This window comes from Scatophagus argus, chromosome 4, assembly GCF_020382885.2.
Source record: "Scatophagus argus isolate fScaArg1 chromosome 4, fScaArg1.pri, whole genome shotgun sequence".
Lineage (NCBI taxonomy): Eukaryota > Metazoa > Chordata > Actinopteri > Scatophagidae > Scatophagus > Scatophagus argus.
In genome coordinates, this window is record NC_058496.1 from 25,033,104 (window position 1) to 25,046,314 (window position 13,211).

The 13,211-nt window shown below is 39.5% G+C and overlaps 1 protein-coding gene across 1 annotated transcript; it reads right to left on the reverse strand.

Moving 5' to 3' along the window:
- Positions 1-1,136: 1,136 nt before the first annotated feature.
- Positions 1,137-5,295, reverse strand: dmrt3a (doublesex and mab-3 related transcription factor 3a). Its single transcript, XM_046385983.1, has 2 exons — positions 4,245-5,295; positions 1,137-2,742 (listed from the first exon to the last, which is right to left on the reverse strand). Exons 1-2 carry the CDS (start codon positions 4,837-4,839, stop codon positions 1,718-1,720), a joined length of 1,620 nt encoding a protein of 539 aa, XP_046241939.1. The 5' UTR covers positions 4,840-5,295; the 3' UTR covers positions 1,137-1,717.
- Between the last annotated feature and the right edge of the window lie 7,916 nt (positions 5,296-13,211).

Genomic DNA, 13,211 nt, shown 5'->3' on the forward strand with positions numbered 1-13,211 from the left:
ACAGTGGTATCACTACTTTTACTCAAGTAAAAAATCTCAGAACAACTCACAGACATACACACACAAAGTCAGCCTTTAAAGTAGACTAACTAACTGACAAAGTGGCTCATAATGTTGTGATGCGACTCAAGTGAATCATTATTTTAAGGAGGTGAAGAGTGAGGTCACAAAGCACTTGTGTGTGCGTGTGTGTTTTAATTATTAGGTTTTGAACATATAAATGTGTGTTTTAGGTGAAAAATTAAATAAAATAAGCAAATAACATATAAATAAAATAAAAATGGAAAAGTATACCTCTTTCATCTATTTTTCTTGCACCTGACATATCTTATTATTTTATTATTAATTCAGAATATAAAACGGAAACAAAATAAAAGATGCAGCCCTTGGTGCACATTAAGGATGTTAAAATATTTTGTATCAGTGCTGAGCATTAATGAGGTCTGCAGCTGCTAATTTACAAGTAAACATCACACGTGGTCTGATTACAGCAGAATCTTGTATCCATTCGTGTCCTCGACTGAGTGTCAGGATTCGAGGATTTTATTATTAGGGAACTGCTGGCTGACTGTCATGAAACCAACCAGCAGCTCCCAACAACGTAGATCTTCACTGGTCATTTTCTTTAACCAAGCTGCATAATTTGAACACCTGCACAGGTAGCTTCAGTCTCTGAATCCAATATCGTCCATATACATACTTATGCACTCTCTCCTGCTGGCTGGATCAGTCCACAATGACCTGTCCAGACTGCACAATGGAACTAATTTCATTTACTCGAAGTACTGGAGTTAAGTACAAATCCAAGGTACTTGGACTTCACTTCAATATTTCCATTTTGTGCGACTGTATACTTTTACTCCACTGCATCTCAGAGGCAAATATTGTACTTTTTACCCCATTTGTCTAACAGCTTCAGTTACCGTAGTAAAAAAAAAGTAGTCAATGTGAGCTCAACCTGAAACATCCGCAGCATTAGCAGTACACAGTGAGTACTTCTACTCTGATACTTAACTTGCATGTCACTGATATCACTTGCATGCTTTTACTTAAGCAAAATATATTGTTATTGTTATTATTATACTGATATGATTTGTTATGTTTGTCTCTCCTGTACACCTGATGTTACTTCTCGCCACTGTTACAATGGAGGCCATATTGGTGAACATGATTGACTTTAACATAACAACCCTCTGATGTTGAATTTGATTTAAAATACTGGAGGATTATTGAACACCATGAACATGAAAGTCATACTCAGCTAAGAACTTAAAAAGCAGACAGGTAATTTTTATTCGCTGAAGATTTTAGTTTGATATTTTATACAACTTCAGCCATCAACAATACCTGTGAGTAAAGACAGCAGCCTAATCCATTTGGGAAACTCTGATTTATTTGGCATACTCTTAACATGCAGTGATGATCCTTACATCGAAAGTTTTCACAGTACTAAACATGCTTACAGGAAATAGATGACAGCTTTTCAAAACAATATGAATCCGTTTTGGTCGTGTCCACATGACATCTTGAAAGCCTGATGTTAGAGGATTAACATCATCTCATCAAAGGGTGATTGCTTGACACAATTCAATTCAAACAAGACACAGGACCCCTCGCCCTCCACCCACCCAAAAATACTCGACATACACTGGTTGTCCATTCACAATAATACATTTTTGGTGTCCTCTGCTGTATTAGTCCATCATCAGCATCTGTTCTAGGCGGAGGAGTTCAGGATGCGGGAGTCTGTGGAGTCGGAGCGTTCTTCGTACTCCTCAACAGGGGAGTAGAGGCCGGGTTTGGGTCCCAGCGTGCAGCTCTCCTCCTGGATGCTCATGCGCTGCTCCTCTGAGGATCTGGAGGGGAGGATGGGCGAGCCACGGAACACGGACCCACCCGAGCCGGCGGGAGCTGCGGGGGAGAAAGGAGACACGTACTGGGCCGTCGAGCGGAGCTGGTACTGCTGCTGCAAGGCCATGGTATTCCACAGAGTCACGTCGTTGTGCACGAAGGGGCTGGCCTGGCTGCTAGTCAGAGAGTTGAGCAGCATGAGCGGGTAGCGCATGGGCTGCGGAAAGGACGGGTGCTGCAGGGGGACAGCCAGCGGGCTGGTGGACACCACGCCCGAGGCGGAGTCGGATGTGAAGCGCAGGGACTCGGGGACCCGGAAAGCAGAGCCCACCGACCACTTAGCGGAGGAGGACACCGGGTGGTAGGAGCCCAGCGTGTGCTCGAACAGGTGTCCATTTGAAGGCAGCATCAGGGCGTCCGGTTGCGGGTCGGCGTGTGGATGCGCGCTCCCGTCAGGACCCCGGCTGGACAGCAGCACCTCGATGGCCCCCACCAGATCTCCCCCGCAGCCTCTGAGGATGAGCTCCAGGACAGGAGGCTTGTGAGCGGGGAATATCTTCTTGAGGACCTCCAGCGGCGGCCGGTTGGCTCGGAGGCTGAAGGGCAGGTTGATAGAGCCGGCGAGGCCTTCGATCAACACGCTCTGCTCCGCGGGGCTGACGGGATACTTGGGGGAGCTCTCGGGTTTGGCTTCCTTCTCGGTGCTGCCGGTTTTGGGGAGGCTGTAGCGGCTCTCCTCCTCCGGGTGGGAGGGGGTTTCTGGAGGCTCTGGGGTGTAGCAGGAGTTTGGTTTGGAGCCCTCGGGGGAGCTGACCGGGTCTTGCTCCTTCTCACTGGAGTTCTCCCCGTTTTCAGCCCCTGACACCTCATCAGGACTGTCCTCTGTGGGCTCTGCAAGACGCGGAAACAAACAGTCAGGAAACAAGTTTGGGCAGGAAACACAGAGTGAAAACAAACATTGAGCTTGCAGTGAAGGCACGTACATATCTGCCGAGGTATTAAATGAATCGGACACAATAATCTGACTCCTGAAACATTTCTTCTCTGCACTTAATACAATCTCCTGGTTCGTTTAAAGCCAAACCGCCCCTAAACTCACAAGAGGAAACGTAACATACAATTAACCTCTTGCCATCTTGTCTCCAACAACATTTTCCTCAAAGTTGTTAACACTAAGTGCTGACCTCGTGTCTGTGAGGAATCTACAGTCGATGCCTTTTGTCCACATTTTGTAAACAAACGACTTTTGTCTCGGTAACATTTCATCTGGAGTTGACCTCCTGCATAGAATATGGCGATTACATTCGATTGGGGCCTGCAGTCCTCCGCTGATTACTGCAATCTGTTAAGCACTGAGCTCGGGCTGAGAGGCTCAGCACTCAGCTGATCGCTGCTCAGATGTTTTGGTCTCACAGTGGAAACAGCCGAAGTCTGCACTGTGAAGTATTCACTAATTACTAGGCCGCTGTGTGGGAGGAAAATAACCCTGAACAATAAAGACTAATTTGCTCAACAACAAAGTGACGTAAAATAGTGAAATCTGAATAGTTAATATTTGGGGATAAGTACCTTTACAGCCTCCAAATGATCACACGTCTCAGATAATTCACAAAATCTACTTAAAAAAAAGAATGTAAAAGAAAAAAATGTAAAGACATTAGTAAATACAGACGAAATACTACCATTTTTATATTTATCGAATAATTATAACAATACAGAACGAACAGGTCTTCTATCCTATTAATAACTTAAAAAATGCATAAACCAGGCTTGTTGCTTTTGTTCAGATCTAACCTTTTTCACAAACATCTTGTAGGCTAAAACATGTCACGAAACAAACATTATTCATTTTTACCTTCAGCACAAACACATGGTATTCTTAGCATATGGACAGTTTTAAACATAACACAGAATTTGCTCATTATTTTGTTATCTATTCTGTCTCTTCTGCGTCTTATTTTTCTTATCTTTATTGATGTAAATATAAGGATGAATTCGGACTGAATAAATTACCTCATAAATAATGTCACAAGAAATGTAAACGAATGTGTTTGTGGCACCGCTGTGTAACTGAAACCTTACTTAAAATATAGAAATGACAGCATCTTAAGTTAACAGGGAATAATTTGTGTGAAAATACCAAACAGGCGTCACATCAAGATTAGAAACATCCAAATCTCCGTCTCTTCGTTGCATTTGATTGTTTTTAAGAATGCACTGACCTTTCACATTTTTTGTTACGGTTTTATTACGATTTTTATTATTTATTGGGCACCGGTTTAAAACTGTTTGTATTTAAAAAAAAAAAAAAAAAAGTAAATAAATAAGCAAATAGGTAAAAATAAATAAATAAAAATCAGAAAGTCAAACGTCACCCTTCATCACTCTCCTACCTGTGCATGTTTGTGCTTCGGCCTGCACCGGCTCCGTGCTGCTCCACCTCAACTCCACCTCCTCCGTCCTCGGCGGGGCTCCCTGGTTCCCCTCGCCGGCTCCGGAGATGCCGATGCCGGACAGTACTCTGAGTGACTCCGGGATGAGGCTCTCCAGGTTCTCGTTGGCCTGCTGCCTGCGGAGCGCCACCTGCGCCGCCATGACGCGCTGCCGCTCGATGATGAGGATGCATTTCTCGCAGGTGCAGTCCTTGAAGCGGCAGTAGCGTTTGTGACCTTTGAGCCACGACAGCACGCCGTGGTTCCGGCACCGCGCGCACTTTGGGGTCCTCTGGAGCGGGGCCCGGGGCTGAGACACCGGAGCCCCCATGTACAGGTAAGGGGACCCGTAGCCATTCATTCTGTCAGATGCAGGGTGTTTTCCAGGACGCACAAGTGCATTTGCGGAGAGGCAAGACGAGGGCGGGAGTGTCGTTGCCCGAGAGATGGGGCTGGATGGAGCTGCTCTGCCACACGCATGACAGGATGAGGATAAGAGGTGTTGGCTTGTATTGAAGGATCCACCTTTCTCTTGGCTGACAGCACAGATATGCATCAGGCTGACACGCACTTATGGAGACTAGTAAACAAACGCTGTCACTCGCGTCAAGGCGCTTGCACGCTGCAAAAAATATCCATGTGAGGCTGGTGTGGGAGAGGAAAAAAAACTGCCGGTGAGGATCAGATAACCCAACATGTTTCCCTGTTAGGTTCACATGTTTGTAGAGTTTCCTTTAAAACAATAACTTTCCAGCTCAGGGAAATGCCTCTGGCAAGATTCAAGGGGACCAGACACATTCTGTCTTGAAACTGAACCAAATAGGCTCTCCATGTATTTTCAGTGGTTTAGAGGTTGCAGGACTTATTCCTGCAGTTGGTATGAAATGGTGAGATTCTTCATAACAGCAACATTATCCTCAGAAATGGTCCCAAAAGGCAAAAGCGTACAACAGTCCTGTAACACCACAAAATATAAATGCAGGCCATCATACGTGGATTTATTCAAATGCATATATCAGATCTGTTCATGAAAAAACATGTCATTTAAACTGATTATGGCATCATAAATACACATATGCATGTAAGCATGTAAGATAAACTCAGACTAAATATAAAAACATTTGGCACCACATCTGTTAAAAAATGCCTTAAATGAGTCCCTGTATGAAACAAGCATCCATTAAAAATCAGAGACTAAACTGGCACCCAAACTGGTTTAAAGGCCATATTAACATCAAGACATCAAGCATCAAGACCAAATGGGATCATAAGTAAAAAAGACATGTTTAATATCATTTTTGTCCTAACTCAAATGTACAAAAATATTACATCCCCAGCTGTCAAATTTGTAACATTTTATAGACTGCAGCAAATGCTGGAGTCTCTGCAGGAATGACCATTTAAACACACCTTATTTTAACAAGACATTTAAAAGAAACTTTAAATTTCAACTGTCAGTTGAAATTTAAAGTTTCTTTTAAATGTCCAAGAAAAGGTGTAACCATGAGTCCAAAGTCAGCTGTCATCTTTATCAAAATCCCAGCTGTCAACCATGAAACATTATTAAGCAAACACCCAATTAAACCTTTACGGAACATTAAAAGATTAAATGCAAGATTAAGTCTGCACAAGCTTTGTAGGTTCCTAAAAATATGGCAAATCAGGTTTTGACAATTCTTGAGACATATCAAAAAAGGTTCATTTTGAGAAAATAATGAGAGCATGCAGTCAAAGATCATGTAAAACTTAATTTTAAAAGTCAGGACATCTGTCTGTATTTATCCTCCCTGTTGCCTGCAGGCCCACAGACTAAAGCCTAAGACTTAATTCAGACAAAACGCTTGCAGCTTCTCGCACCTTTTACACAATCATACATAACTTAAATGATTAGGTCTCTACATGTATAAAAGCCCTTTGGGAACTATGTCGAGGATGCTGATACGACCCTTCTGCTGGACTAATAGAGGTCATTGAAACATAACACCGGACAAAGGCGGGGCCCATTTCTGACCGTAAAAAAGGTTTATTCAAGCAAATAATGGGATCTGAGCCTATGTGGCTTACAGAGAATAAGAGCATGGTAAACTTCCCCACATGAAGCCTGTCTCAAGGGCTATTAAGCTTTTAATTGGAAAATAGCAGAGGAAATTTCAAGGTGACTAGAGTGGCTTTACAGTTTGTGCCGGCCGAGTAGATTTGTGGGAGTGGGAGGAGGTGGGTGAACATCTACACCAAAACGCATAATAAATTTATTCATATTATTTGTTGATAAAGAGTAAAACACAAACTGAAATAAAAGTTTATACTGCAGGCTGCACTGCAATTGGCATAAGGCCTGACTTATTTTTTATTTCATTTCAATGCACTGCAAGATGAAGATGCAGAAAGCTTGTCATGTAAACATTTTATGCTGAGGTCCAAAGTGTAAAACAGATTTTAATCTCTGAGAAATACATCATCTTTATTATATAGTAATATAGTGATACAGTATGTTAGAAGGTCAGTCCACATGACTTTGACCTTAAGAGAAAGTGTCTATAAAACAAAAAATAAACAAAAATATGATACCTGAATGAAATAAATCATAGATAAAAACAAAAAACACACAGACTAACTTCAAGTCTGTAGGACAGTTTCAGGCTAACATCGAACTGCTGCGACCTGCTGGTGAGCTAACAGTTAAGTCACAATAGCTCTAGTTCTGTTTACTTTCCCCTGACATTTTGTTCAACAATACAGAATGTTTGATTCAATAATAAGTTAGCCTACTGAAGAGGAAAAACAAAAGTTCAAGTTAACAAGCTTGCTAATGATCAGTTACAAAACTTATCCTAGTTCGCTTAAACCCACAGAGCATCGCTGGCAGTGCGACAGTGCAGGAAAGCTGCCACAGGATTTTTAAAATTCCTGTATGCGACAAAATACAGAGTTTTTATTTGACAGTCACAGGCTTAATGAGTGCACTCAAATGATCAAATGTAATGGCATTTATAGGCTTTATCTTGGATGTTAAAGTGGCAATAAATTCTCACAGTATACACATATAACTGTACCATCAACTGGGAACCATGGAGGCACAGCAGAGGTTGTACTTTCTGCGACAGCTGAAGAAGTTCAACCTGCCTCAGGAGATGCTGATTCTCTGCACTTCGATCACTGTCCTGTTTGGATCAGCCACCAAACAGGACAGGAACAGACTACAACAGATAATCAGGTCTGCAGGAAAAATCATCGGGGCCTCCATTCCCCTCCATTCCCAGTCCCCTCCATTCAGGACTTATACCAGTCCAGGGTCAAAAAACGGGCAGGAAGCATTACTGCAGACCTCTCACACCCTGCACATAAACTGTTTGTTCTGCTTCCCTCTGGTAAGCTCTGTATGCCAAGACTACCAGACACAAAAACAGTTCCTTTCCCAAGGCTGTCTCCCTGATCTCCCTGTAATCCACCTGCCATTGCATGAACATCACACTGTTTGCACACCATGTACATATATTTATATCTTGTTTTTTTCCTTTTGGTAAATACTTTATTTTCATTATTATTATTTTCAATGTTTTGTATTTTGTATTGTGCACAGGAGAGAGAAAAATCCTGAGTCAAATTCCTTGTATGGTCACACGTACTTGGCAAATAAAGCTGATTCTGATTCTGAATGTCATTGTCCTACAGAAGTCCTACACACTGGTCTTATAACATTCCTCTTCTTCTAGCGCCATCATCCTGGTCAGAACTGCAATTTCTCCAGTATGGTGGTTTATTCCTGCAAAACATGTTACATTTTCATCAGCTTAGCTGAACTTTCTGGTAAAAACTATTTCACAACCATATATTATGATGTTAAACAACATTATACCTGATAAACATCAACATGTTATGCTGATGTTAGCATTTAGCTCAAAGCACTGCTGTGCTCAAACAGCCTCAGAGTCGCTACCATGGCTATAGAGCTTTGTTTCATCTTAGCTGCAGTATGTTTTATCATGTAGCCACAACCACCTGTTACACATATACCACCATTTTTTGTTAGCTTGCTGGTATTAGCATTTAGCTGAGCTTAATCAGTTCTGAAGTGCAGTTCTTCAGTGCTAAAGCAGCTCTACTGTACGGATCTTCTTGACATACATTTCATATTGTGGTGAAGGTCACCTTTTCAGCAATAACTTTTGTACCAGCCAGCTGCTTTTTTCCCCTCCAAAACATCAGTCATTGGGTCATTTTGTTAAAAAAAAATCCAGAAATACATTCTGAACTCACATTTTGTACTGTCTTTGCTGCTGAAGTTTAACACCTGTTTTTCATGATCATACTGGTTGAAGAATAGCAAGAATATAACATTTATAAGTACACAACCCTGACCAAAACCCTATGAAACACATGACGTTACTGACATTTATCTTATTTGTTAGGAAAATGGACAGGAAAGTGGCCAAAATGATTTAATATTGGATAAAATTATACAAATCAGCATCTCAGCATATAAAAGAAGCTGATAAAACTGCTATATGATTTTGAAGGGTTCAATATTTTTTAGGGTTTCTGCAAAATATGTGTCCCTGTTGCTTTAGCTGTCAATGCAGATTAGTTTCAGATTACCACATTTCTATGTGACCAATTCACAGGCACTTGTACTTTAGTTGGGTATTTCCAATTTCAGCTTGTTTTAATAGGAGGAAACTATTTTTTGGGATTAAGTCACAGTTTTCTTGAGTCTAAAGCAGCTATTCTGTTTTACCCTCATTTCTAAAAAGTTCCTGAAACATGTTGTTTTCTATAAATGAAATAATGTAGCTTGACTTTCCACTTTAAAAAAAAAAATACTTTTAAGACTCAATAATTAATTATGTTTTCTCTGAACATATTAAAATAGTTCAAATCAGCTCCACCCTTACCTGTGGGAATTTTACATTTAAAAGTAAAAAGAACTGACAAACTGTAGATATCAAATGATTTATTCCAAACATGTCAAAATCTGCCAGTAGATCTATCATTATAAACTCATATTACTGATCTCTTATTCGAAGTTGAAGTCACCAAAAAATCTGAATATATCACAGTAAACGCTGACGTATTGAACCAATGCTGATAATATATAGAACATTTTGCTTGGGGGTTTAGGTCTTGAATATGTCAGGAGCAACAGCAACAGATCACATCATAAAAAAGAAAAGCAGACACAAAAATAATCAAACCTTGGAAAACAGAATAATATTTCTTAATATCTGAATCATACAATCAATTGTATTTAGCCAAAGAAGATGTCTGCCAACATTAACAGGTCTTGTCACGTACTTTACTGAATGAGCATATAGTTTGTACAGGTTTGCTAACTAATCTTCAACATTTAAACAAGGTTTATATTAAACTTTAACCTAAGGCTCATCAATAAGCATGCTGTTACAGATTTTCACCAAAAAAATATATATCATCAGGTTGGAGAGAGTAAAGAGGAATAAAGGGAGAGAATGCAAATAAGTTGCAGATCATGTTGCCTAAAGTTCATTTGGTACACATTTCAGACCAATTTTTGTCTTATTGAACATGTTCAGCACATCTACGGGCATAAAGAGCTTTGCAATATCCCATACAATGACCTCATTACAAATTTGAGTTTGCACCTTCTCATTCATCTACATCACTTAGATCAAACTAAATCTAAAGTATGCACGTTACTCCCCACTTGGCTCTGCAACACCAACATCTCAGGCATCCTCTTCCACACTTCTCGTCTGTGTCGAGCGGCCATCACTCCACCAGGAGGTGTCACGGTGGGATTTGAGTAGATTTTATCTATTATCCCTCCCATAATAGATAAAATCTATGATTCATGGATGTGGAGGCAGCTCAAGGAAAACCAATCCTGTGACACTTTCTTCCCTGTGCTGTACACAGGGCAGCAGCAGCTACAGAAGGACAAGGCAGCACAGCAGCTCACCCCTGACAACCATGATAAAATGGACTTCCGTAACTAAATTCGTAAAGCATGGGGCAATAAAACTCAATCTTCTGTAAAATTCAATTAAGTCATTATCTGACTGATTGTATCTTTAATTAAAAACAGAAGTGACAGTAAATTTCTGTGATATATCAGGATCAATCGATACTGCTATACAATCTGGTCTCAAGGGGTGATTTATAATGTCAAAGTCTTATAGGTAACTCCACATTCTTCTCTCTAAAACCACTGGTGGATGAAATTAAGAGTAAGTGCGTTTCATAAAAAAACAAGGTGGTCACGTTATTGATTACAACAGATGAGGCAGAATCCAATAAATATTCCCGCAGCGCAGCAGAAAAAACACAAGTAATTTTCTTTGTTTTATATTGTTGTTTCCCTGCACACAATCACATTTACACTTCATCACTTAGGGTGTTTTTATTTTCCTAAAATTTGTGGCAACATAAACTCCAAGACTCCAAATTACTTTTGTTGCTGTCTTATTCTAACACAAACACAAATAAACACTTTCAAAGCATGTAATTTGAAATGAATCTCCATAGAACACAAACAATATACAATACAGCCATGTTCTAGTCAGCTTCACAATGCAGAGAAATTGGCAAAATCTCATCTGTGTTGTTTTTTTAATTAACACTTAAACAACACAAAACAGGATTACTATCATTAGTTCATGAAGTAAACCACAACTTTAGTTTGTTTTGGGGTTTGATTAATGTTACTGGGTCTGTAAATCATCAGAAAACAAACATGAAAAATGGCAAACAGTCCAAAACTCAAAGATACTCAATTTACTGCAACTCAGGACAAGAAAAAACCAGAAATCCAAAGAGATGCTGAAACCATAAAATGTTTTACATTTTTGTCTTGGAAAATGCCTTAAATGACAGACCAACAAATCAAAATAGATGCTGACTCATTTTCTAGATGACTTAATCAGATAATAAACTCGAATGTTCCTGCTCTACACATCACTGCTACAGATTCACCACCTCAGCCTCTGCTGGCAGTACCAAAGTGTGTAAACAGCTGTAGTCCTGGCCAGAAGGGGTTAAATATACAACAGACATGCAAATTCTCTGGTATAAATGGTGCTGATGGATCAGCGCCATTAATAGCGTTGTTGCTCATCACGCATACCAATACAACAAAGGGAAATTTGATTTATGTGTGGCTTTTTGTCCCCCCTAACCCTCAAGTTGCACATTGTCCTGCAGGAGGAGTTGCTCTGTCAGGAAGATTCCCTGCTCTGAGCTTTAATTAACTTTCACATATACCTGAAAAAGAAAGAACAAGTGCAGTTTAAGCATCTTTGCAATCATCTAATTTCCCCATTGATCTGATTGTTGTTTGAGGTAAATTTCAGTATTTAATTCACTTTCCAATGTTGCAAGTCAAAAGGTGTCTTGTCATCCATCATCCATCAAAAAATTAGCTTATTGCAGATATATTTGTATGTGTCACCTGATGACTGACATTTAATTATTGTACAGAAAAGACAAGACATGTTTGAGCTCATTTAAAAACAAATGGTCTGATGAATTATCCTGCTCAGTACAATGGTTACAATTATTTAAAATGTTTTCCCTATCAAATTGTAAGAAAAAAAGTATGTATGAACAATTATCAGAGTTTTACACACTATACTAATGTACTCTGAAATATCAGTATATCAGTAACAGCATCTGTTGGGTGACAGTATTGTTGACAATACAGTTGCTCCTAACCTTTGTTTCAACAGCATTTTAATGACAATATTTCAAAGAGAAGCAGGTGCTGACCACAGACAGTATAATAAATGGACTGTGCCCCCGTGTCTGAAAAGTGAAGCCACGGAGACAAGACTTTATTGCTAAGTTATTGTTATTGTTGATACACAGTGCTTTAAAACTTTTTCTTTCTAATGTCCAGCAGGGGATTCAGAAACAAGTCTGACTACATATAATTTTAAGAGAAAATTACTCTACATCTCACTTGATTTATTACCTCAGTGAACAGTATCCTAAGGAATCGCTACTTTCACTAATACAGCATGATGTTCATTGAGTAAATTATGGTCCAGACAATGAAGCTGGGAATGCTTTAAAGTGTGCCAACTTCTGATTGACAAGAGACTACCATGGCATGTCCTCAGGTTCTCAATCAGATTCACAATGCCACACTCAAGGCTTTTCAAATGGTAGTCCACAATTATTATACAGTCTATGGTAAGTATACTTTAAAATCGAGTGTTGAAATTATATGCAGATCAACATTCCCTGAAAGTCTCTGATTTATTAACCTCTACCAGTGATCCCAACCTGCTAGGCCAGGTTGGGATCAACTTTGTTTATTAGTTCACTGGACCAAAACAGATTTGAAAAAGCACTCTACATTTAAATGACTGTATTTAGGAAAAACCTTTGCCAAGTGCTTGAAATGTACAGCAGCAGTGATTTCTGTATATATTCTGATTAAAAGAAAGTTCACTGTATCTAAATAATCATTCACTGCCCATTCACTGTTAACAGAAGCACATCCCTGATGCTGTTTGAAAACGGCATTAGTCCTATTTGCTGTAAGTCAGAAAGGGTTATAATATCATTATTTTGTATTTTGGGTAATTTTATCTTCTGGGCATTAAAAAAGAAGTTCACTTTTCCTAACAATTGTGCTCTGAAGAGGAAAAAAAAAAGTGTACAACTTTACAAATACATGACAAGTTACAATCTGGTCTTACTAACTTGATGCACTCTTGATAAGTGGCAATAAAGAGACACTTTTAGTGCATGTTTGAAAATCTTTAACATTGTTTGTACAAAGCATCAAAAGCTTAATTTTGAGGAGAGGCTTCTCAGATATTTGCATTTTGGTATTTGTGAACTTGTACAGTTTTTTTGTTGTTTGCTTTTTTTTTTTTAATTTCAATGCATTTTCTATGCTGACAAACTGTTTTCAACAGAAGATTTAATAATTTACATTCTTTACTC

What these genes read in the sequence shown, in the direction of transcription:
- dmrt3a (XM_046385983.1), bottom strand. Translation starts at nt 4,839, where the DNA reads ATGCATATCTGTGCTGTCAGCCAAGAGAAAGGTGGATCCTTCAATACA. An exon ending in CGAAGCACAAACATGCACAG is followed by an intron (nt 2,743 to 4,244) that starts GTAGGAGAGTGA and finishes CGCGTCTTGCAG; the next exon opens with AGCCCACAGAGGACAGTCCT.